General features: G+C 47.2%; 1 protein-coding gene across 3 annotated transcripts; it reads right to left on the reverse strand.

The window, feature by feature from the left end:
* Positions 1-5,456: 5,456 nt before the first annotated feature.
* On the reverse strand, positions 5,457-25,296 carry LOC130389512 (calcium-independent phospholipase A2-gamma-like). 3 transcript variants are annotated; one of them, XM_056599327.1, is made up of 10 exons: positions 25,146-25,296; positions 23,475-24,746; positions 22,199-22,348; positions 21,602-21,753; positions 20,835-20,929; positions 19,480-19,651; positions 18,735-18,792; positions 17,908-18,102; positions 9,283-9,478; positions 5,457-7,440 (listed from the first exon to the last, which is right to left on the reverse strand). In XM_056599327.1, exons 2-10 carry the CDS (start codon positions 24,678-24,680, stop codon positions 7,157-7,159), a joined length of 2,508 nt encoding a protein of 835 aa, XP_056455302.1. In that variant the 5' UTR covers positions 24,681-24,746; positions 25,146-25,296; the 3' UTR covers positions 5,457-7,156. The 3 variants fall into 3 exon arrangements, with proteins under 3 accessions (XP_056455302.1, XP_056455304.1, XP_056455305.1); XM_056599329.1 differs by having other exon boundaries at positions 25,142-25,296; XM_056599330.1 differs by having other exon boundaries at positions 23,475-24,576; positions 25,146-25,268.
* Positions 25,297-25,308: the final 12 nt, after the last annotated feature.

Here is a 25,308-nt window from a genome sequence, read left to right on the forward strand (position 1 = left end):
GCCAACCTTTTGCCGCCCAATGCTAAACGAATGCAAAGACGACATACGGCATTGGGGATATAGAGGGAGAGATTGTTATCTGCTCTTCGGGAGGAGATTAACACAATAGACTGCTTAAGAGTGAACAAACAGGGCTGGAAAGTGTGTCAGTGCGTTCAGAGGGGGGTTAGTGGTGTAACAGGGCCGCCGCCAGACAATGGAGCAGTCATCATTAGCATTGCATTAATTGAGCTGATCTCAGGCAGAAGTGAAAGTGTGTAACCCTCCCATATGTGTTTGGCTGTGTATGAAGTGAATGTCTGGGGAGAAGGGGGGTTCTGGGTGGGAGGGGGGCTCAGCGAGGTACATGACGGATGAATGAAAGTCTGACTGAGGAAGAGAGAGAGAGAGAGGGGTGGGGGCGAGGGTTGGGGCTGAGCTGGAGGGAAGGGTGGTTATGTTTATCATGGAAGCAGTTGTTATTGTTAGGATGAGCGGGTAAACCGCAATTAGATGGAATGCAATTTGAGAATAGTTTGGGTGGATCTAAGTGGTGTCGGTGTGTAATTGCTTGAAAAAAAAAGAGAGAAGTGTTTTTTTTAGGCTTTGGATTTAGAGAAAAACAACGTATATACAAATCAGCTTAGGATGTCAGGGATTCCATGGGAATCCATGACACTGACAATAGGAAGAAACAATCGTTTGTCAAACCGTCCATCTAAATATTTACCAAATGTAATTGCGTTGTTTAATCTCAATGCAAAATAATGTTATAAAAAGGGATGCCAAAGAGCCACCTTTACGAGAGTCAAGTGCTAAGCGACTGAACTCAGCATCTTTAGAGCGCCATAACAACGCGTCTGTGAGCCAGCTTTGACAGCTGCGGAACCGGACGTGAGAGATACGGACGGTGCACCTGCCTTGAGAATGGACCGTTCCGATCACAGACACGAGCGTCTCAAAGTAGCCTACACCCCAGCGTCCTTACACACACAGCGACTACGAATCCACATAACACTGAGTCTAATCAAATCCACAGCACAACGTCTACACATCATTTTAGATCCATCCGTTTGAAACTCAGGGTGACTATCTACGTTTCTAAAAACTCGTGAGAGTGCAGCTATCCCATATGCGCAGATGTTATGTATCTCCTCTTACCTTGTGTGTGGGTCTCTCTGAAGCCTCGAACTGAAGACCCTCTGTTTGCAGCGTCCTGCGACAGAACTGTAGTAGCTGTCTCCCGTGTTTATTTACGTCAAGTCCCGTCCACCTCCGAGCCTCTCTTGCACTTGTCTCTGCTTTCTTCCCTCTCTGCTCTTCCTTTCCTCCTCTTCCAGCAGCGGCAGCCTACTGACACACAGGCGGGCACGTGCATCAGCATCGTAGGCGCACGCCCAATTGCGCGCGGCCGCCACCACAGCGCCGCTTCCACTGAATGGTGGCCCGGAGGCACTGATTAGTGACAGCGACGACGTGTTATTATTCTCTCTCTCTCTCTCTCTCTCTCTCTCTCTCTCTCTCTCTCTCTCTCTCTCTCTCTCTCTCTCTCTCTCTCTCTCTCTCTCTCTCTCTCTCTCTCCAGATATGATCAAATTATGTGTTTCACTACATCCTGCAATACACAGATGGACGACATTAAAGTGATTGGTGTAACGAGTTTATTTCTAGAGATTATGCATCAATAAATAGTTCCTAGATGAAGGGTCATCGTGATCGCCCCCCCTCCTCCCTTGCTTCATGCACTCAATGTAGGCGACAGAGTATAAACACGCAAAGCCTCACACACACTCGCGCGCACATGCAAGCACTTCCACGCGCACTCGCTCAATCGCGTGCACACGCGGCGTGGATGAAAACGTTAATTGTTGAAGCATTACCATCATCACCCTACACACAGTGCAAACTGCTCTCCAGATGTGCGAGGGCTTTCTAGTGGCTCTTTGGCATTTTGCATGCTCTGATGCTCTCCACATCTTCACCCGAGGAGGAGGACTGCGGCTAGAACCACAGAGCACAGCAGCATGCAGCCAATGGGATCAGCCAAGCTCTGGTGGTGCAGGCCGTGTGAAAAAAGGACATCTCCTTTCAATTCACCTCGAGGAAGCCAACCACCAGACGAGCTCTCTGCACGCTAGACAGGTACACAAACATAAATTCGGCATCACGTAACGTTATGGCAATTAAAGGACGCCACCTGCGAACAGAGAGCCTGACACGTTTGCAGCAGGTGACTCGCTTGATGTCCGGGTTGCGCTCGGGTCGACGGTGGGTGAGCTCCCCCATTCACCCTGAAAGAGCGTCCGTCCAGCGTCCACAATCTGGCCCGCTCAGAGGAACCGACAGGCTGCCTGTTGTACAGTGTACCAATTCAATATTTGACTTATCCCTCAGCAGCTCCCATCGTTCCATATTGGAGAGCAAGTCAGCCAGAGCAATACCAAGGTTTAAAAATAACCCCACCGTTTTATTGAAGTGTTAAGCCTGGGTTGTGGTAGGCCTATTAAGCGTGTGCTGAAAACACCACACCAGCGTTCCGTTATCTGGTCCAACCACAAGTCTTATTATAATTATTGTATTTCAAAAGGCTTCTTTTATTTAAGACTTTGACACTAAACATGACCAAAGGGAGAACATGAGAGAGATAGAGAGAGAGAGAGAGAGAGAGAGAGAGAGAGAGAGAGAGAGAGAGCGAGAGAGACAGAGTAAGAGAGAGAGAGAGAGAGAGAGAGAGGGGAGGGGAGGGGACAGACAGACAGAGGGAGTGATTGAGGGAGAGAGAGGGGGACAGACAGAAAGACAGACAGCGAGAGGGATAGAGAGAGGGAAGGGGGACAGACAGACCGAGAGAGAGGGAGAGAGAGAGGGGAGGGGGACAGACAGACAGAGAGAGAGGGAAAGAGAGAGGGGAGGGGGACAGACATAATCAGAGGGAGGGAGAGAGAGAGAGGCAAGAATGACATTCAAAAAGGTCATTCTCAAACTAGGACCCGCTATACCACATGCACACCGCCCCTTGCCAGCTCCCTGATAAACCAAATTTGCTCTCATTATAAACTGGTGGGGTGGCGGGGGGGGGTGTGTGGTTTGGAGCAGTGCCTACGTCAACAGTGCCACACAGGAAAAGCGCTGTCATATCCCCACCTCTCCTCGCAGAACCATTACCGATATGTCGGTATGTGTGCTGTTTTGAATCCTATTTAAATATTCACTTAATTTTCCCTTCACGCATATTATGTGTAATATACTCTCTGGGATTTCCATTAGTTCGGGAATATAACAGCAGCAGGTTGTGTTATAAGTATAAGCCTCAGGCTGCGAAGCAAATCTAGTTTTGGTTGATGTTGAAATGCAAATCCTTCCATCGTTGGCAGTGTCTTTCCTCTCGTTGATATCTTGCTCATGGGTTTGGTTAACGAGGAGACTGCATGCAGGAGCCAATTAGAGCTCGGAGTTATCAATTTGAGTTTTCAATGGCATACCAAAATATGATGTTATGTTATTAAACAGCTCAAGTGCATGCAGGACAAACTAGCAATAATAAATCCCTTGGCTGATGTTTGATGGATTAACCATGTTCACCAAAAACCATCAAGCCCAGGATTACTATTTAAAAAATATAATATATATATATATATATATACAGCACATGCACATATTACCAGCATTACCTAAAACACAGATAGTCCAAACACCAGTTTATAGACTTTGATCAATCAAGTGTTAAACCACAACCAGCAGAATGCCGTTTCAAGAATTACCTTGTCATTTTCCATTTGTTTGTTACAAGATTCATGTATCTGATTGTTTAAACATCAAGTATGTTATTCTGTGAATGGCGTGTCTCAACTGTCTCCCGGAGTGGGAATAGAATAGCAAACATCTCAGGAATGAAGAAACAGCAGATGAAGGCATACAGAAGCACGCAAGAGGGATAATGGACGCATGAAAGACACTAATATGTATGCAAACTCGAGAGGCTCAGACTATGGTGTAAATAAGAATCAAATGACTGTTGGCGGCACCAGAGTCCATTGTGTTTACATCAGAATCAGGCCCCATCTCCCCTCATAGCCAGCGGGGTGATTGCATTAGGACCTCTCTATATTGAGTGGGAACAGCCTTTCCCGGCTGGATAACCTTGTTAGTGAAGGCACACACGATGACAGGGGTCTACCGAGTACAGGGACAATGGCCATTGGACGTTGCTCAATGTACGTCCCCGTCAATACACTGAAGTTTGTGCTATGCTAGTGTTGATCAGGGCTTGTTAGCATAAAGCTAAGGACGGTAAGCAGCATATGAGAGGAGGGACAAGAAGCCATGTAGGTTGAGGCATCTCTTCTTGACTTCCCGTGTTCAATTGTTTTAGTGCATATTTAAAACGACTGAGAGCTGAGCACATAGCTTTTCCTGAAACTAGTACCTTGTTTCATTGGGATAAAATATTACATGAAAATAAATAAGAGACAAGGTGGAGGCTATGATGGAGATGGGTCGATAGGGAATATTCTGATCCATAACTATTTGTGAACACAGAGAAGATAATAAAACCAATTGATGATGTAATATAAAAAAAACACATCCAGCACAACTACTGTAGTGTTCAACCCGTGATGCTGATCGATACGGGCGAGGGACGCGTGTTGTAATGAGCAGTAGTAATTGTTCCCCGTATAACTCCTGCTGCTGCTGCCGCTGACCACCGGGTATCGATGTCCGCTGCCGTGTGCCATTGTGCAGCCATTGCTGTGTTCCCTTGCATGGAGGCGAGGTGGCGGGGAGCTTGTGCCACTGACGGCTGTTTATGCTGCAGGGGAATGTGATCCATCACCGCTCCTTCGGTCATTTATCTATTTTCTCTCTCTGCTCCTTCGCCCTCTCTCTCTCCCATCTAACCCTCATTCTCTCTCCCTCTCCCTTCTTCCAACTATCTGTCTCACTTTCTTCTACCGTCTAGCTCTCTCCATTCTCCCCCTCTACTCTCTCCATTCTCCCCCTCTAGCTCTCTCCATTCTCCCCATCTCTCTCCCTTCTCACTATCACTCTTTCCCTTCTCCTCACTATCTCTCCCTCCATTCGCCCCCCTCTCCCTTCTCCCCACTATCTCTCTCTCTCCTCCCAGGCTTTTGGCTCTTCCTCCACTGATGTCTGCCAAGTATCTTTGAACGACCCTGCATCTTAACTGTCCACTTATTAACAAAACACACCCTGCAATGCAGATGGACCACAGAAACACATATACACACTGTCCATCTCAACTAGACCAGGGCCTTGAACTCGCCAGGGTTGAGGGTTCAATTCCCACTGGGCCCAACCCTACGGTCAGAATAGAATGTTTCAACACACTCGCGCGCGCGCACACACACACACACACACACACACAGTAAACATATTGTTATCCCTGTTGCTGAGCAATAATGAAGCAGAGTTCAAGGTAACAACAGCCTCCCCTACTTGCCTAATGAGCCTGAGTTTCCCTAAGCCATGGAAAACAGACGCTTTTCTGCGATAGCGCCCGTGTAATCACACGTCATTAGGAAGAGACACAGTGAGGTTCAGCGGAAAGATTTTAATTAAACACACTCCAAACACTCCTTGCACAGGGATCAATGGGGAAAACGGCTAGATGCAACAACAAATCGGCACTTGTCTATCTATCCATTTCAGCTTAGGTCCGTTTGCAGTGATCATGACTCCATCACACGTCCTTCTGTTGCACTCAAGTCAGACGGGTTAAATGGGGCAACAGACCTGGGGTTTAACAGCAACAGCACACTTGGTAAAAGGGATCCACAGTTAATCCTTTAAATCTGTAATTATATTTTACAGTGCAACCATCGTTAAATAAAGAGAAACTACATTTGAAACAAGCGTAAGCAATCTTATTTTGTTACCAGAATTACACAATGCACATCTACAATGGTTACAACTTCCTTTGGGATAGATTGTCTAACATAGATTTTAAAGTGACGGCATTCCTTGTTACTTCAATATTAAACTACATGGACCTGCTGAGAGCCGTTCTACTGGACCTTTGGTACGGTAAGATACCTTTAATAAAATGAAGTAGGCATGAGTGAGGTTAGCGTCAATTATCAATAAAATCCAAAAAAAAAGGTTAAAAGTGTTCCATTAAAAGCACACTGCAAATCTCTAGAAACCACTCATCACGTCACATTGTTTCTTCCAGTGGTCATTGGTAGGCAGTTTCGTTTAGGAGTACCACACAAGACAATATAACGAAATCACATAAATGTCCTATTATTATCTTTTCATATCGACTTATAAATAAAATCATTCTTTATACAGATATACATGTATATACATATTTTTTCTTCAATGCCAACCAAAAGTTAATAAGTGCTGTTTACATGAACAGTGTTCGGCGAAACTGGTCGTAGCTGCTCTCTGTCAGCAGAAGGGCTGTATGTTTTCTACAGTTGCTCTGCTATGCATTGCATGACAAGCGTTAATGCAGGGAGGTGCGCTTCCAGCAAGCACGCCGAGTGCATTAAGCTGCTGAAGAAAAGCATGCACTAATACTTAGATCAATTGTCTAGTAAAGTGGTATGAAAGAGGTTTGCTTTTTTTTTATGTATTATTTACAATACATATCTTAAAAATAAGATGAAATACTATCTTGTATTTATGATATACGGCACCAGGAGTTAATGCCACTGTTGTTGATGAACTCTTGTTGGGCCTTCCAGTCATGATTCCCTATAGGCTGTGTGCCACCCAGCCTCATCAAGGGACACCCAGTGCCCTCCATTCCTCCGTCTCTAATCGAAGAGGGGCCCAATCACCTGGGGACGGTTGAGTAGTGCTCCAGAAAAACACCTCCCACCTGTCCCGGAGGTACTTTGGTGGGTTCAGCCTGGTGGGAGATGCTTTTCGGCTGAGGTACGATGAGGAGTTTGTTGAGGTATGGAGGGGTGGCGGTCCACGTTGACGTCCCGCACATCCCGAGCGGCCATCTTGGTGCTTCTTCCCCATTATAATAACCATAACAACAACAACAACAACAACAACAGGTTGCTTGGTTTACGCTCAATAACCACCTCGATTATCTTCCTCAAGAAGTACCAAGATGGCGGCCCGGCCCGGAATGTGCCGGAACGTGCTTTTTTTTTCCCGGGACCCCTCAGATGAGCACACCCGCTCGGACCCCCTGCTACGAGCGCTTGGCCCTGGACAGGGAGCGCAGGCCGCCGTGCATGTCGGCCCTCAGCCCCGCCCACTCCGTCAGCCGCTGGGCGGAGCCCTTGTCCCGGGTCAGGATGGCGGCGGCCCTCTTCATCTTCTCCTCGTTGCGGCCCAGGTAGCGCTGGGCCTCGGCCTGCAGCAGGTTCAGCTTCTCCTGCCGGCTCTCGTCCAGCGGGATCTCCTCGCTCATGTACGGGTTGAAGCGGAAGTAGGTCCCGGTGGGGAGGAGGGCGTCCAGCATGGTGTGGACCTCTGTGCGCGTGTGTGTGTGTGTGTGTGTGTGTGTGTGTGTGTGTGTGTGTGTGTGTGTGTGTGTGTGTGTGTGTGTGTGTGTGTGTGTGTGTGTGTGTGTGTGTGTGTGTGTGTGTGTGTGTGTGTGTGTGGAGGAGGGGAGGGGAGGGGAGGGGGGAAAGGTATGATGATGAGAAAGAGCACAGGCATGTATATGAGGTTTGCACATCAGCGCATAAATACATGCCTAATACAGCCTGCCGTGTACAAACACAACGCAAACAGAGATTACAGTCACAGTCAGTGGAGCGCACAACGCCATAACAATACGTCAGCCGTTTCTGACAGCTATACATGCGAACGCAAAAAACAAATGTTTTGGGGCGGCTCAGGAAATGTGTGTGTGCCAAAATCAAGGTTATTCAAAGTGCACTGGTACCGAGATGTTTATATTTTCTTCCTGTGAGGGAAAAACGCTGTCAAGTGCGATTCAAAGAGATCTGTGATACGATAAAATATGTATTGTTTTGAAAACAAAGCGCATGAGGGAGAATAAGTGAGGAGATGTGCTTGAAGGCGCACAGAGCAGCAGATGTGAGCGTTGCTGCACTCTGAACAGTGAGGGGCGGTTCAGGAGGCCAGACGATTCAAATCAAACTGTCTGGCCACTGGGTTCAGCAAAAACCTGGCAGGTCACCACTGAATAAAACATTGGCTCAAATCTCCTTTTCTTCTAATGACGTGGCAAGTTATGCAATTAACAAGAAAAGTGCAGGCAATAGTGAAAAGCCTTCTCCTAAATCAATGGATGTCGGAAATGCGATGGTTGCATCCAATTAGGGTTGTTTAAGGTTGTTTCCGCCTCCTCAACACTGGGTGGAAGGAATGGACAATCACAGCCTGAGTCAGAGTTATGGACTGTGGGATTGGGTGTTTTATTTGTGCAGTGGGTGTAGGCAGCGGTTATGGGTCACAAATGGGTTTTTGCTGGGGTTGTTTTGCACACTGCAATGCATTTGATTGGACCTTTACTGGGTTTGCCTGCCCTATAGGAAAACCCAATATTAAATAAAGCTATTATATAAAAAAACTGAATGCACAAAAAATCGATTATATTCCAACAATGTCAGATCAATGGTTATTAATTAGAAAAATAAGGAAATGTTAACCATCTTATAGTTTTGATTTATTTTGATTATGGGTGTAAGGACCTCAAATTTATATTGATATTATAACACAACATTTGTCTTCATCTCTTTGCACCACACCTCTGCCCTGGCTGCTGTTGTGCGTGCGGTACACTACACACCCTGAAGGGAGCACGCGTACGATTAACAGCTGGGACAGAGGTTTACGGGCAGAGGGCGAAAAATGGGTGATGAACACTCCACTAATCTGCTCTCTCTAAATAACAAGAGGCCCAATCCCAGAGCTTTAATCCCAAAAACCAGGGGGGGAAGTGGCCTCCAAAACCCCTGCATCTGGGTCACACCCCGCCGCCGCCACCACAGGGACGCGTTCCCTCGCCAAAACTAGGGAAGTGCAGAGGTGCCCCCTGCCCTGAGGTGATAAGTAGACCCACCACCCACCGGCGCCCGGCTTGTGATGAGGCAGGACCCCCCCCCCCCCCCCCCCCCCCCCCCAAAGTCGGCCTGTGCCAGCGGAGCGGTCGGCCGGCCGACGATACGGCGAGTTGAAAACACCCCAGCCTTTGCTTTGAATGTGACACTCCGCGGGGGAGGGTAGAGAAAAGGATGTGTGTGTTGATCTGTCTCTTGGCCTGGTTTGAAGGGTGTCGTTTTGTTTTTCGCTAGGGGCTAGCGGCGGTGGCGCTGGTTGCCAAATCGGTGACGGGCGACCTACCTTCCGTGTCGGTGGCGCTGCTGATGACGTTCACCAGCTTGGTCTTGAGGCTGGTGTGGGTGGCGCTGTGCTTGCCCGGCGTGGCGAAGCGGCCCGTGCCGAGCGACACCACACACTCCAGGGGCGTGCCCGGCCACAGGCACTGGCACTCGTGGATGGCCAACGCCGTGGGGTTGTTGATCAGCAGACCCCCGTCCTGTGTGAACGAGAGAACAACAAAAGAAGCGACACGAAGTAGGAGAACATGAGAACATGAGAGAGGACGAGGACATGAGAGAGACCGAGACGGAGAGAGATCGACTGTTGTTACAGCTTCTCTTTCACCGATTTTGTCCAAACTAGACTTCACCACATCACACTAAATTCACTCCTTCATTAAAAACAAGACAAGGGCTTCCTTTTTTTAATATCCCACTTATGCACACGTCGATGGAACAAATGGGCCGCGGATCACCGAGGCTCTGTGTACAAAGCAGCCGCGAGGTACCCGGAACCCGTCGCCTTGATGTTCCCGTGCCGACCCGGGGCGCTTTGATGCGAATCGGCTGCCAAGGAGATATATTTGCTATAGATCCATAGTCTCTCGCCCAAAAGCACCAGGGGAGGGGAGAGAGAGCGTAGGGAAGCTGTGGGGAGCGTTGAATAGGCATGAGGGTTCAAGTGCGGAAGGGGATGGGGCGGTTGGGTTGGCGGCTGGCAGCCGGATCAAACACACACTGGCTGGGGGGGGGGGGGGGGGGGGGGGGGAGGTGCAGCCTGATTAAAGAGGCCAGGCTTGGGATGTGGGGGACGGGGACGGGGGACGGGGGGGATGGGTGGGGGAGGAGCCCCAGGGTGTCTAGCATCTTGAGACGTTGTAGGCAGGGGAACAAGGTGCTTGCTTGTGCGATTGCTTTTGAAGCTATGCGATCGTACATCTCTGTCCATCTGTAACACTGTATGTATGACTGTATGTATGACTGTATGTATGTATGTATGTATGTATGTATGTATGAATGAATGTATGTATGATTAAGGATGTAGGAGGCACAGACAAATAATGCGAAGGGGAGGGGGGGGGGGGGGCTGCATCCCATCCCTCCTGCTAATGCCTGAGCAGCGTGGCATGAATGAGATTTCTCCCAGTACAAATCAATGTCGAGGGCACGTGACCTGACAGGGAATGGAAGGGCTGCCTAGCGAGAAGCAGCTCCGTTCATCACCCGGCCCGCTGGACTGCCGAGGAACTTCGTTATCGCCCCAGGCTCCAAAAGAAAAGAAGGAAAAAAAACAATATCTATCTATATCTACATCTACAGATATAGATATAGATATGGCAACTGGAGGGGGTCAGCGGATTGGCGCATCAGCACAAAGCAAACACTCCCCATTCATACAGGAGAATTCACAGGCGATGCCCATCGGATGATCTTTTCTCTATTGCAGTGCATTGTTGTTGTTTTTGAATACACAGGAACAGAAAGGAGACGACGGGGAATGGAGTCCATCAATGTAGCAGAATGAGACAATGGCTTTGAGAAATCCCGCGTGATTACGCAACAGCCAACCCTTGCCGTTCTCGTGGCGTTTTGAAATAAGGGATTGGAGCGAGGAATGATCCTTTTTATTATGATGCACTGGATGAGTCGTTTTTATATGCAATCCAAATCCCTCTCAGACCCCTCTGGTCTCTCCGACTGGGGCATGAGTCACACATCGGCCCCAGCCCCGTCCCAAAGCGCACCCCCCCCCCCCCCCCCAGAACCGCTGACATGGAAGTTTGTGTGTCCGTAAAGCAAGGCACTATGCGGCAGCAGGGCTTTTGGCAGAGAAGGAAATGAACCACGGAAAGAAAAAAATGTGGGAATTAAAAGTGTTCCCAAAGTAAAAGTATCACAGAGGCCGTCTCACTTTGCCCAGCTCCAGGCGACCCCATCTGGAAACCAAACAGCTCAGCAGGTTTCCTCACAGCCCGCCAGCAAGGCTCAATTTTCCGAAACTCGGGTGGCAAGTGGTAGCACTGCTCTGAGTCAAGTTGTGGCCAGAGGCCACTCTGTATAGACACAATAGCCTCCATTGAAAAGAAGCAGGGAAAACATTTGTGCTCAGTCATGGACTCGAAACACCTGCTCCTGCAGTTCGGACCTTATAACAGGGTCCAGAGAAAAGTCGGTTCAAGGCACTGGGTCCTGGGGGCTTCATGCCCACTCAAAATTAATCCATAATAATGGTTAATTTCTCATCCTTTATCTATTTTCACAGCCAGCTGTAATAGGCATGGAATCCTTGAGGGAGAGAGAGAGATGCTCATTCCCCAGTCAGATTGCTTGGCAAGATGCTAAAGCTCACCAATCTTTTTGCAAAAGCTCTTTTGAGGCCGCTTGTGTTATGATCAACTAATGATCCGCTTCAAACCAAATGCATTGCACACAGAAATTCGCTGGCCATCAACCCTGATCGTACAAAGAATACCTCCCTTATTGAAGGTATACGGCAGCATTTGGCCACACCCCATGCTTCTCGTTAATCAGTTCTAACCCACCCGTTATCAGTGCTCTATCGGAGGGATACCGCCTACACAAGTGTAGTCAACCGCCTTTGGAGGAGTCTAAAGATAGAATGAAAATGCACTTTTGGATTAAAGCCTTGAATGGCCATGTGTGTGCGTGTGTGTGTGTATATATATATGCGTGTATATATTTGACAGAGGCCAAGAGAATGTAACGAGTGGCGGGATACAGTATCAGGTCATGTGGACGCGTGTCTTCTCTCAAGCACCCAAAGCAATCCAGAGACTATCTGGGAATCAGGAAGTCTCCAGGCTTAACACAAGAGGGGCAGGATAATGTAGTGGCGTTGGACCCAGCCCCGAAAGTCTGAACCCGTCGTGGAGGGGCCATCATCCTTGAGCGAGCTTACTCGCTCCCTGCTCATTCATGCTGTTCAATGTGAATCGTTTTTGGAGAAAATCCTGAATCTCCTAAAAAAAAATGATCAACTGAAGCCAGTCCTGAGGGGAAGGACGCAGAGAGACTCATGGCCATCTGCTTCAATAATGTAAAGGATGGCTGTTCTGTGAGGCGCTGGCATCCTGCCCCTGGTAGAGTAATGATTCTCAATAGACCCGACTCTCTGCTGCTTGCAGTCCTCTCCCGCTCCAGGGACTGGCGGATGACACGCAAATCACCCCCTCTCATTTTCATATGCCTTGATTGTTAATTAGTTCTCAACTAATTAGGGCTTTTGGCACATGTGAGATCGAATTTCCCTTTCCCTAACCTTAAATGATGAAAGTTAATTGATATATATTTTTTATAGAGAAGAGAACCGAAAAAATACTCCATTCCGATGATAAACGGGGAAGATAAAATTATGGAAAGCGTGATTTAACAGGTTTCCTATATTGCTTCTTTTCATCTCTTAAACCACCATTAACTTCAGGGCCGCTCATCATCCTGCTCAGTTTAATCCGTCCGGGGGGGGGGGGGTTCAATGATTTGAATAGGAAATAGGTGCTATCGGCAGGATCGGCAGAAGTCATTTCATGCTCGAGTGTGTGTCATCTTCCATTAGCGGGGGGCAAACTTCTACCTCTCCGTCCTGCGTGCGCTGCGTGCGCTGCGTGCGCTGCGTGCGCTGCGTGCGCTGCGTGCGCTGCGTGCCATCGTTCCCGTCTAGCCCATGGCAATGCTTCAGTGCTGCTTTGTGGGACGGCCCTGATGAGCCACAGAGAGCCCCCCCTCTCTTGTCTAATCGAGTAGCATATGAGGGTGCGCTTCTCTTTCTAGACGCGTTTAACAGGGGGGGGGCTTCACCTCACTGCCTCAATCAGCGGCTGTGGCATCCGTGTGAATCGACAGATTTGATATTAGGTCCGCTTAGCTCCGCTTGGTTTCGGAGGATCGTCTTTGGTCGCGAGGGGTGCTCGGGGTACAAAAATAACATTTGATCAATATTCACGATTCAATGACTTGTCTCACAGGGACCAAAATAGTTTGATTTACGATGGTTTACTCCCGTAGAATACCAAACCTCATTCTCTGATGTCATTCTATCCACGTCCATCCATGTTTTGGCTCCAACATACAAGCATTCCTCACCACATTTTTCAAGGCAGTCATGGAAACAGAAATGTCCTCCGTACCACAAAGGGTGTTTTTGTCATCGGCGGGGACAGGAATGGCATTGAGGGAGATGAGCCGTCCATCAGGCGAGGCCCAGGTCGTGTCAGAGGTCTCCATGCTATATTATGTAATTATGCCGACCAGCTCCTTCTTCCTCCTTTGCGTGCTGCAGGTCTCGGGGGGTCAGTACGAGGTTCAAGTCTTTTCTTTCCCCTGGAAGTCACCACAGAGGAGGGACCCATCTGTGTGTGGGACAGAGAGCTGGGCAACTCTGCCCTGGGGCACGCGAAGAGACGATTGAGATATAATGTCTGACACTGCCCTCCGCTAAACACTGTGTGTGTGTGTGTGTGTGTGTGTGTGTGTGTGTGTGTGTGTGTGTGTGTGTGTGTGTGTGTGTGTGTGTGTGTGTGTGTGTGTGTGTGTGTGTTCTCCTACAACCGAATATTGAAACACTGAATCATCCCCGACTGTTGTGACCCACAAGACTTAGTGGTGGGACAGCGACCGTGTGTGACCCCCACCCCACACACACACACACACACACACACACACACACACACACACACACACACACACACACACACACACACACACACACACACACACACACACACACACACACACACACACACCCAAGGCTATACAAACACATTTAACCACCTCCTGGTACAATAAGAAGCATATTCTTCCTGCCCATCATCATAAGCACACTAATAGTGTGATGGGGAGCTCATTTCCCTAGGCGTACATGGGAGAAGTGGGGGAAGGCTTTGCATGCATATCAATGCGTTGGTATGCTGTGAGCGACTGAGCTTGCCCGGGGATTTGCAATGGTCCCAATATAAAGATTTACTCAAGGAAATCTCATTTGTAAGCCGGTGCAATGAGCGGCTTGTTACGCACCAAGTCTGCTGGGGAGGAAGCACCGGAGGAGGCCGAAGGGGTGAGAGGCCGAGAGAGAGAGAGAGAACCGGCCCGGGCTTCACAAGGCAGCCAGTCAGCGGGTCGGTCAGACAGTCAGTCAATGTAATCAGTGAACTGGCCTGATTCTCAAGTGTAGCCGCACAATCAAGTAGCTTGTGTGCATGCGTTGTGTTTGAAGGAAGACAAGAGAAAGCAGTGAGTGCATTGACGAGATTGTGTGTCAGGATTCAGGGAAGGAGAGGGAGAGGGGAGGGGGGGGGGAACCTTGAGTCTGCCTGGAAGCCTGATGCTGTATTGGGCGGTACTGAGAGGCTCTTAGCACCTTACTCAGGAGGAGCCATCCGGGATGAGGAAGGTGAGTGAAAGCTCAGACTTATAGAGCTCCTTTTGCCTGAGGCATCTGTCCTCACTCTCATCTCCACTCCGAGAGACTAAGAGTGTGTGTGTGTGTGTGTGTGTGTGTGTGTGTGTGTGTGTGTGTGTGTGTGTGTGTGTGTGTGTGTCTACATCACACACTACGTGACAACTACTGGCAAACACACTGTATGGCCATTCAAATAAAGAGACAAAGAGTCAAGTCAAGTCAGTCATTTGTATTTGTATAGCCCTAAATCAGTTACAGTCTCAAAGGGCTTTCATGTGGTGAAATTAAAAAGCTATCAAAGGGATCCCTCCTACTGCTTTCATATGAAGTCTCTGGAGTTTCCACCCTTCAAATGCAGTGCAACTTTCGTGTCTTTTCCTTTGACGTTTAATTCCCGGTGACAGATATAAGTGTTTTCCGGTGGTTTTGTGGCAGCCTTTCAGGGGCTGTTCAGTTGGAGGGGGCCATGTTCGCTCGCTCTCTCTCTCTCTCTCTCTCTCTCTCTCTCTCTCTCTCTCTCTCTCTCTCTCTCTCTCTCTCTCTCTCTCTCTCTCTCTCTCTCTCTCTCTCTCTCTCTCTCTCTCTCTCTCTCTCTCTCTCTCTCTCTCTCTCTCTCTCTCTCTCTCTCTCTCTGAGCTGCTTCTAGGGATGTGGTGGTAATGGTGTTTGGTGGTGTTGGGGGGGAAGCAAAGATCCCAGGGTTCTGATCAAAAGCTGGCAGAGTCGGGGCATGAACCACCCTCCCATTCCTCCCGGTCGCATGGGGAGGTGCCATGGTAACTGGGCATGGAGAACCGGCCTCTCCTCGCCATTCAACGCATGCGAGGAGGAGGGTCTCATGTATCGGTGGTCTACAGCGCGGAGATAACAAAGGGGGTCTTAATGTGGAACATGCTCCTCCCGCTCTTCTCCAGCCCTGGTGGGTATTCTAGTATTTCTTTTTTTTTTCTGCCGCCTCGCGCAACAGCGCTCTATCTTGGTTACGGTGGCCAGTGTCAGGGTGCGATTATGCAATGCCTTCACTGCTTCAAAGCACCCAACTCCCCTTCCTCCCCTTCTCACTCGCCAGTTGCTATTTCTTCCCCCGCCCTCCCCCCCTCCCCGTCCTCTCCATATTACCACCGTCCTAATCTACATTTCTGGCACCCCTCGAGTTTCCGTCGATGTAAGAAAACCTGGCAGAATTTGCGGCAACATTAACAAACAATCCAAACTTTCTTTGAAACCCGCTTGTGAATTCCGGCATTCGCTCAGCACATGGTGAGCCCTCTCTCATTCACGTTGCCTACAAAAGGATTATTGTGTGGGGTTTGGGGGTGGAGGGGGGAGGGTGGGTGGGGGGGGAGGGGATGCCGAGCAGAATACTGTGTGGGTGTCGGTGGAAAAAGGGCAAGATGACTCCTTTGCCTGAGAATCCTGACAACACACAGAGGACATGCTATTCTCTGATGTCGACGCCTGGGTCCGGCGTGTCCAAGCCGCTCCAGGGCGGAGAGACTGATAACTATGACGTCTGTCTGGTGGGCCACTCAGAAGCTGGTCCCCCTCACTCTGTGAGGTTTCAGGAAGCGTTGACTGGATGCATTTGCGTCAGGCTTCAAGTGCTCAATTCGGAAATAATATCATGTTGGGATTTGGACTGCCCGCCCTCATTTCAAATATATCATTTTGGCAAAGAATACATTTGAAGGAAAATACAATTGGGAAATGTATAATTTCACAGTTTTCCACAAACAGCTTTGCAATTGTTGGGGTGACACTGCAATAGATACAATATATAAATAAAAGTTGTCATCATGCATGAACTGAAGCCATATATATATATTTTTTTTTACCTAAATCAAACATATGTTTGTCAACACGTTTAACACGTAAACCTAATAAGGGTATTTATTTCAAGCTTCATAATCCAATTACAATCCAATTACAACGTTCGCCTGTAACGATTAAACGCGATAGCGCTTGCGATAGCAATGTGAGCTGAACAAATAGCAGCGAGGAGCTAATTTATGCGTCTTGAAGAACCGAGAGACGTGTGAGATGGCACGCTGAGGAAATCTCTCACGGTACGTGTGCAGTGTGTCTTTTTTTCCCTCATCAAATCAGCCAGTCTCTTTCATTCTGCCTCCCCTTCCTCCGACTGCCCTTCCCACTCCCCTACACACCTAACACGACTTCCAATTAAGACCGGGGAGGGGGGCCTGTCTGTCTGCATGGGACCTTTTCCTCTTTGATGTGCAACACCTCCGTTTCCTTTGGTCCCCCACCTGAGCCCAGGTGCCACCTACGTGCGTGTATTGCTACCCCACTATTACCCGTGATTTCGTCTGTGTGCTCTGACTTGCGCTCTCCATGTCAAAGCTCACAAGGCAGGTCGAATGAAGGTTACATCACAGTGCGATGAGAAGCAAGGGGTGGCTCACCGTCTCACCGTCTCCCGAGTTGAGACGGTGAGCCATCACGGGAGCGATCCAGGCTGAAGCCATTGATCCAGAGACAATCGCTAAGGACGTATTAGGGAGGGGATGGGCGCGGGAGTTGTTGTTATGGCAGAGCGGCTAATGCATGCGTGTTCAGATATGTGAGTTAAGTGCATCACGCTCCGCCTCCATCACTCACTCAGGCCGGCCGAAATGTGACTGCCTGGAAGGCCAATAATTCATAATTCTGCTGATCAGGGTTCAGATTCATTAGGCTTACCTAGTCTACTGGTGCTAGGCTAATGGGGGGTTCGATAAAGTAAAGAAGCGAACACCCTTCATTATCTTGAGCGACTAAAACATGATTAATCTAAAAGACCCAAGATAATATATGGCTTAAGGTACTCAGGGCTCTCTCTTATGTTACCATTAATAGCTATGAAGAAATACTGCAATGCTTGAAATATTTATGTAAATGCACTGCTTGCGAAACCATTAAACAGGGAGTGAGGATATTCAGTAATAACTAAGGATGGGTATTTTCAATACCATTAACAACAGCCCTACCTGGGATTCCGTTCGATACCAAATCAATACTCCTGTCGGTGCCTTACCTTGAGTGTAAACGCATTGGGGGGCTCATCCAAAATTCATAGACCCGTATCAAAGTGCTCATCTTATCTTTCGTTAGGTTTCATGATTTATACACGGCCTATATATATACACTGAAATATACATACCGACGACCACGGCTACATCAGTTCCATTGCACATCTAAGCCATGAGTGTACGAAACACAAGGTAGCATTACCTGGTGGAGGTCAGGTCCCAGGGCGAACTCCTGGAAGTATCCGGGGGCCGCTGAGGAGGCCCTGAGAGCCTGCCAGAGCTGGTGCTGGCAGCCCCCCAGGTAGTGGGAGCGGACCCCTGGCATCAGGTTGTAGTTCCTGAACACATAGGCCTTCAGAGGAGTGCCTTGGTTCACTATGGCGCTCACTGCTGACACCTGCAGGAGAAGAACCGTCACAATGTGTAATTTATATATATATATATATATATATATATATATATATATATATATATTTATAAATATATATATAATTACAATTTGTACATTTGGGAGGCATCTACTAATGACCGGATTAGGATTAAAAATGCTAGTCGTCCACATTTCCATTATAATGGATTTGAAAAAAGAACGGAAGAAAATGGGAAATGTACATAATCCAGACACAAAACAGAAAACGTCAACTAAATTTCCTTAGCAGGACATATCTATGCTAACAGAACCTTCATGTGATGAAGTTGACATCAGTATGAAGTTATTTTCTTTCACTAATTAGTTTTAGTGCCTGTTTGTGGAGGAGATAATGCCAATATGGAATTTTACCAGCACAACTATTTCATTTTTCCCTGTGCCAGAATGGATTTTCAAAACCGTCTCCCAGTTTTCATGGCACCTGTCTCACAGTGAAAGTCATGAGGAGGAGACGTGCGTATAAAACTTTATTATTACCCCGAAAGGGGCCCAGCCGGCAGCTTCTCCCACCCTCATTATAAACATACTGGGATACAGCGCTCAGTGGTCTGAACAGGACGAGATGGGAGAACGGGCCCATGCTTTCAACTAATGCTCACCTTGGGGCATTTTGCGTTTCTGGAGGTTTCCACCAGAAGATCAGAGCCAATCTTCTCTCTGTGGAAAAAATAACAGGAGTTGATGGGTCTTTTGATGCGTCTGTTAAGTAAACACAATCAGGTCTAAATCTGTCTCCTTTGCCCCAAGATGGTTATAATAGTATACTCAGAACTACAAACAGAAATTAATTATCCAGCAGAACAATTGGATACATTGCGTGAAACATAAGTTTAATTTAAACACCTTTTTCATTAAACCGTGTTTGAGTATGTTACTGGAAATTAATTGAAATGCAACAATAATGATGGCGGACATGAGGTACTTTTATTCCCATTTCCTTGTGGTAAGTCAGTACATTCCACACTCCTGCCATGAGAAAAGCTGGGAGCTCTCATCGTCACACTAACCATTATCTATAAAGAATCACGAGCCCAGGGGAGGCAGCCTTTAGTGTCTATGGTCCTCGCCTCTGGAACCGAGTCTGCTCAGGGATTGAGGGCATCCATCATGGGTCGATAAAAAGTCTAAAAAGTAAAACCTACCCCTTTAGTTTAGCCCTCTCCTCTATTGTATACTGTGTCAGCAGTTTTGGTCCAATCTCGCTCTTAAATGCCTCTCTGTGATTCTGATATTCTATTCATATATTTTGAACAAATTTCATTTGTTTACTGGTATGCTGTTGTTTCCTTTGCTAAGCAGCTTGACTTGACGGTCATCTCCCACTATGGGACCACGGAAACCTACTTGAGGATCTTCTCCCAGGGCTCGCTGTCGTAGAAGGCGTGGTTCCAGCCCATCTTCACCGTGCCCACGAGGCGGTTCTGCTTGAAGACGTCGGAGCCCAGTTTCCTGTACATGTCTTCACACTCGCTGAGGGGGTACTGGAAAATACCCAGCATGAAGCCCAATATAGCACCTGGGGAGGAGCACACAGACACATAGAAGCTGTCATGGCGTCTGGGCGATACGAATACAAAACAACAAGATACAAAGATCCAAAAATAAGCATATAAATCTATAAATGAATTTTGAACACCATTGGATAGCGGATTCTGCTCACACCACTCCATGGTAGAAACATAAGACAAGATCTCAATTTTTTCACTTAGTAACACATATAAATCGAATTTGTTAAGCTTACTCTTATTATAAACTATTATTGGCCAGAGCTCAAGGCTACATCTGACCTAGTGAGGGAGAGAGTTGGGGGAAGCCAAGCGACTGATGAATAATATGTTTAGGGTGACGTTGGTGTGAAATGGTCCATGTAATGCAATTTTAATGTGATTAGCATGGGTCTCACAGAGACCATATACATACAGCGATGCATTGATTTGTGATGATTGTGCATGATTTGAAATGGGGTTGCACTTGATGATAAGATAATAGTTCACCGGTCTAATCTTGTTGTGAGAAGCTCTGATAGTTCAGAGGTACTAAGTCTGAATCCCAATGTTCAGAATCTACCTATAACTACACCTAATCTCTCAAAGAAATATATCTAAACATGTACTTGGATTGCCCTTTGATAAAAGTGCTTGCCAAAATGACTAATACACCATAACTAGCTCATAACTTGAGCTTCAATTGCCTCTAGTTCTGCAAGAGTATGAATAAATCGATTCATTTTTGAGAGAAGATAAAGGAAACCAATAAAGTAGAAGAAACAAAAGGTGTTTAAGGGGTGGAGTATGGCCCACTATTTCCCCCTTGTGGCTGATTTGAATGGGAAAACTATTTGGATTATGAGAGACAGGCAACAGTCATTACAAGAAAAGTTGGTTATATTTAGCAAAGCATTTATAATACAGCTCCTACCAATTATAATAGCAAAAGTGCAAAAATAACAAAAATAAACATTGCATTTCTCCAAAATAAACAACCCCAGAAAATAGCACATTTGCCATGCACACAAACATTATACTGTGCATATCAGCAACCATCAGAGGGTCCAGATGGGACTGTTAAAGCCAGATGTAGGAAAGAAGTAAATGGGTCAGACCAGCAAATGTTGAGCTCTGATAATCCACGACCCACAGTGCAGACACTTCAATTTACAGTACACATAACCGGGGCAGGAGCCGGGAGGACATATTTACCTGTACTGACACCACAGATGTAATCAAACAGTTGGTAAATGGGTTTGCCCGTCTGGGCTTCCAGTTTGTGTAGAGTCTGAAGGGCGAGAAGCCCTCTGAAAAGATTTAAAAGGAAACATAAAAAGAGAGACACGCAGACGGACAGATACAGAGAGAAAGAACAAAAAAAAAGCAAGTAAATAAGAAATCTCTGGAAGTTAAAGGAAGTTCAAAATTAAGCTTCAGGCTTAAACTGTGAAGGTAATTTTAGATTGGGTGCGTTGGGTCGCTTGGACCATAAGTACTCAAACTGTCTTTTGTATAAAGCAGTCCACTCAGTATTAGCCTCCAGCAAATGGCAGGGTACATGGCTGGGCGCACGGGCATAAAAACATGTATTTGAGTTCAGAAATTAAGGCAGCCGTTGCCATTTAGATTCCAATGGTTTTAGAACATGAAAAAAGCCTTCATCTGAATGGACGCGCTTCAAGAGGTCAGGATCAATAGACAAAGTTGAAAGTGTTTGAACCGCAGGGAACCACTGAGGCTTTAAGCATATCATATCAGAACCGTTTAACAAGGAGAGTGTGTATGGTTGCTAGGTGACATAAAATCAAGATTTTCTAGAGTTCAATACAGACGTTGAAATAGTACATATCAGATTTCTTTGGCAACCAACATCCTCGTACAGTAAACCAAAACAATAATAAACAAAACAACGCGCAATCCGTAACAGAGCGTCGTGCCGTATTCGGGCTGTGCATTATCCAAGCATGGAGGCTTCCTACCGTAACCCTCCTCCGTCTATGGACAGCAGCCGTATGCCGCGACCTTTGACCGGGTCATGGTAGCCCACCAGGGACAGGGCCTCCCTCACGGCCGCCCTCAGGCCGGGGTCGCTGGCCTGCCGCAGACGCAGCAGGCAGGAGACGACCCTTTCCTGCAGGAGTCGCACACAGAAGACACGCTGTCAGATAGAAACCCACCTGCAGTGGCCCACCACGACACCACACTCTAACAGAGCCTGCTCAGGGTGGAACGCACAATAGTCTGGCTTGAAGAAAAGAAGGGGGTCATGGGGTTGAACTGTGCAGGTGAAGCCATATGATGCACAGGTATGAGTTTTGATCTGACATGCTGGCCAATACTTTGGTCAGCAGCGTACAAGTTCAAACTGTAATTGGGTCTGTACACCACCATAGGCATACTGAAAGCATGCCTAAGCAACAGAAGAAAGTCAGTATTAAAAAAGACATAACAGGTACAAGAAATTTAGTTATTTTTATAGAGACAAGCTTGAGTCATAAAAAGTAACTTGTTCGTCCGACTGAATGGCCATTCAATGTGTCTCAGGTAGTTTAGTAAGATTAGTATTTCAGGCCAACCTTCACGGCCACACCACGGGTATCTGGGAACTCCAGGAGGTGGTAGCTGAGGTCTTCCACCCTGTTGATGTAGACCCGGACATCGGAGGCCCTGTGGAGGGCCTGGACCAGCGCCCGGGTACGATTGTCTATGCTCAACCTCGCAATGATCTAGAAGAGGGGATAAGATTTCAAGATTCACAACTCCGTAATCGTATGAGGTGGAGAAAGGGATCAATAGAATATGCAATGTCGATGGACAGACAGACAGACTGATATTACAAACCAATTGTTGGTGCAGAGCAATGGTTGAACTATAGGGAAAACTACTTAGCCTTGTTAGCTTAGCCTTTGTCCATAGTTTGTAGAGTCCTCCTTACAAAGTATGTTGGTACTTGGTACGAGGCTTAACATTTAAACAAAATGTTTCCACTCCACCACATATAACCTGAAGCCTGCCTCAGGTTAATAAACAGATAGCAAACATGTCTAATTTAAAATGTCCTTATTTTACATGGAAATGTCATTACTGAAGTAACAAGAAAAGCTCTGAATGGCATTATGTCTTGTCTCTAAGAGGCATACATATCTTAAAGTCCCATATTACATTGAAATATTATTGATTAAATTAGCATTACTATTCATAACAACAATTCTGAAGTTCTTTCCAGTAAAGCTATTTTTTGCAGTATGTTTTCCCAGAAGCCTGCAGCCAGCCCACTTATGGACGTTACATAGGATCACAGGGGCTCAGGTGACTGGGTCTGACCACTGCAGTTCTCCGCCACCCATGTGGGAATCATATTTCATTCAAGGAACAGAGAATATAGGCCTATCTTAACAACTCTGGTGTCAACAAGTAGAGCCAAGCCAGAGATGATCCAGCATAACTTTTGATTACATATTAACTAGCCTACGAGTCCTATAGATTAGGCACAGAACTAAACAAGACATAACAGGTACAAGAAATGAGGCAGTAAACATACAGACAAGGTTGAGTCAAAGAAAACAACTCATCTTTTGTCCCAATGAATTGCCATTCAAGCTCAGGTACTTTAGTAAAGTTATTATAGTTAGATTAGGTAGTTATTGTGCTCACACACACACAGCTGTGGTTATTGTGGTATTAGGTGGGGTCGGTGATGCGTTTGGTTTTACATTCCTATTCAATCTGACCTAGTGAATAGGAATGAACAAATGAACGAATGAAACCCGTAATTGTATCAGTGTTCCAATTCCTAGTGTCTGTAGTAGGCTAATTAACACATTCTGGTTCCAAGTGAAGGTATAGGCCTACCTTTTCCCTTTGAAGAAGAAGCCTCTTGGCTCTTTCCTCTGTTGCATTCATCTCCTTGGTCACAGCGGCAACGGTCGGTTTAGGTTGTACGTCCTCCACCTTCGCCTGCACCACCTCAGCACTTTTAGGTTCCACCGCCCTGAACTTGGGGACCAAAGGCCTAATGTAGTTTCCCACGAATGCCTGGACAGTTGGTGCAGAGTAGGACAGGTAGTGTCCGAAACCCTTCTTTTGTGTGGATGGGGAACTCGTAGCAGTGGACTCTAAACCTTTATTATTGGACACTGGTGTGAGACTACTGCTCTTTCGTCCATGAACGGAGGTAGAGGCCTTTTCCTGAGTGGTAGTGGTGCTGCCAAAGTAATTGTTGACATGATTGGCCAGGTAACTGTAAGTCTCATCCAAACTGACTGAGAAGGTGCTGGGATGGAAGAGCTGTGGTGGGGCCGTGGCCTTGGACACAGTTGTGTTCTTGGTCCCTTTGTCGTTCACTTGGCCCTCATTTCCTTCCAGCTTCTTTACAACCCCAGTGCTATTAGCAGCGGTGACAACATTTCCCGGGCTTTTCTCTTGAAGGTCAAGCTCACTTGGGACTGTGGCGCTAACCGTTGCCTGGACATCGTCTTGGGAGGGGACAGAAGTATCGTTTGAAGCTTCTTCTACTATTGGAGGCGTCTGTGTTGTAGAATTGAGGGCAGTAGCAGCAGTGGAAACGGAATGAACATGGGAGGGAGCGGGAGGGAGAGGGGAGATTCTGCCCTGGTCGGTTTTTGCGGTTTCCGTCACCCCGCTCTCCTTAACCTCTTTGCCCGCTTGGGAAGCGGCAGGTTTGAGCCGGGCTATTTTAGACTTGAGTTCCGTGTGGGTCCCGCTCACAGCCTTGGAGACGGTGTCCAGCGTGCTCCGGATGCGAGACATGTGTTGGCTGAAACTGGGAAACCAACGAGAAGTGGAGGTGTTCAAGCACAGCCTGCTGGTGTGGAGTCTAGCTCTGCAGAGCCATCCTTTACGTCCCCAGCTCCGAGTGGTCAAGGGGCTCTTCCAGCTGAGGCAACCAAACTTGCGGTTGACGGACGGACGGACATGGAGTCTGCAGTGGCCGCTGCGTAAAGGAAACAATGCAAGTGATGCCGCAGGTGTCTGCCACACGTGGACAGCTCTGCCGACTTTCAACACCAAGGTATCTGGAGGCCATCTAGGAGCCATACCGTTTTCCCCTTCAGGTGACAGGTGACAAGCCTTCACTGAATCCAATTGACCATTCTGTCTAAGCTGTTGATGAACAACAGAAAAGTATGACATGCATGAATGAGAGAAGACAAAAACAAACAAACATGGAAAAAACATGACACATAAACTCAGAGCCAGCGTCTGGTCAATGGCTATTAATTGTAGCCATTGACAGTATAGTTCTACAAACAACAACAAAAAAAGTAGTGCATGCTAGAATAAAAGAAGACAGCATATGAAACGGACAAAACACAAGACCTCAAGAACTGATAGTGAAAAGATCATACATATATAGCTATTCATCTTCCTACCTTGTGCAGACAGAGACTAAAACATTTATCATATCTAACGTTACAGTCCCGGATTACACAGCGTATCGCAAGCAGGCTAACGTACCTAGCTAACATTTAACGGGGCAGAAACAATACAAAACATACCTACCAGCGTATGAAAAGGCTGCTAATATTACGTATTTGTGTTATTATGTCGCTAGCCAAAAGAGATACTATGACCGCAGCCGAATAGGGCTTCAAGTTCACAAAACAAGGAGGAGGTATCTTAATTTGACGCTATCTCTGACGAATGACGTGAGCACAACATCAGA

The sequence above is a fragment of the Gadus chalcogrammus genome, chromosome 9 (assembly GCF_026213295.1).
Source record: "Gadus chalcogrammus isolate NIFS_2021 chromosome 9, NIFS_Gcha_1.0, whole genome shotgun sequence".
Lineage (NCBI taxonomy): Eukaryota > Metazoa > Chordata > Actinopteri > Gadiformes > Gadidae > Gadus > Gadus chalcogrammus.

Excerpts from the sequence above, each read along its gene's own strand:
- LOC130389512 (XM_056599327.1), bottom strand. The coding sequence starts at position 24,680 with ATGGCTCCTAGATGGCCTCCAGATACCTTGGTGTTGAAAGTCGGCAGA. Across the intron at positions 21,754-22,198 it reads CCCGTGGTGTGGCCGTGAAG|GAAAGGGTCGTCTCCTGCCT; the intron begins GTTGGCCTGAAA and ends CGACTCCTGCAG. Across the intron at positions 20,930-21,601 it reads ATAGACGGAGGAGGGTTACG|AGGGCTTCTCGCCCTTCAGA; the intron begins GTAGGAAGCCTC and ends AAATCTTTTCAG.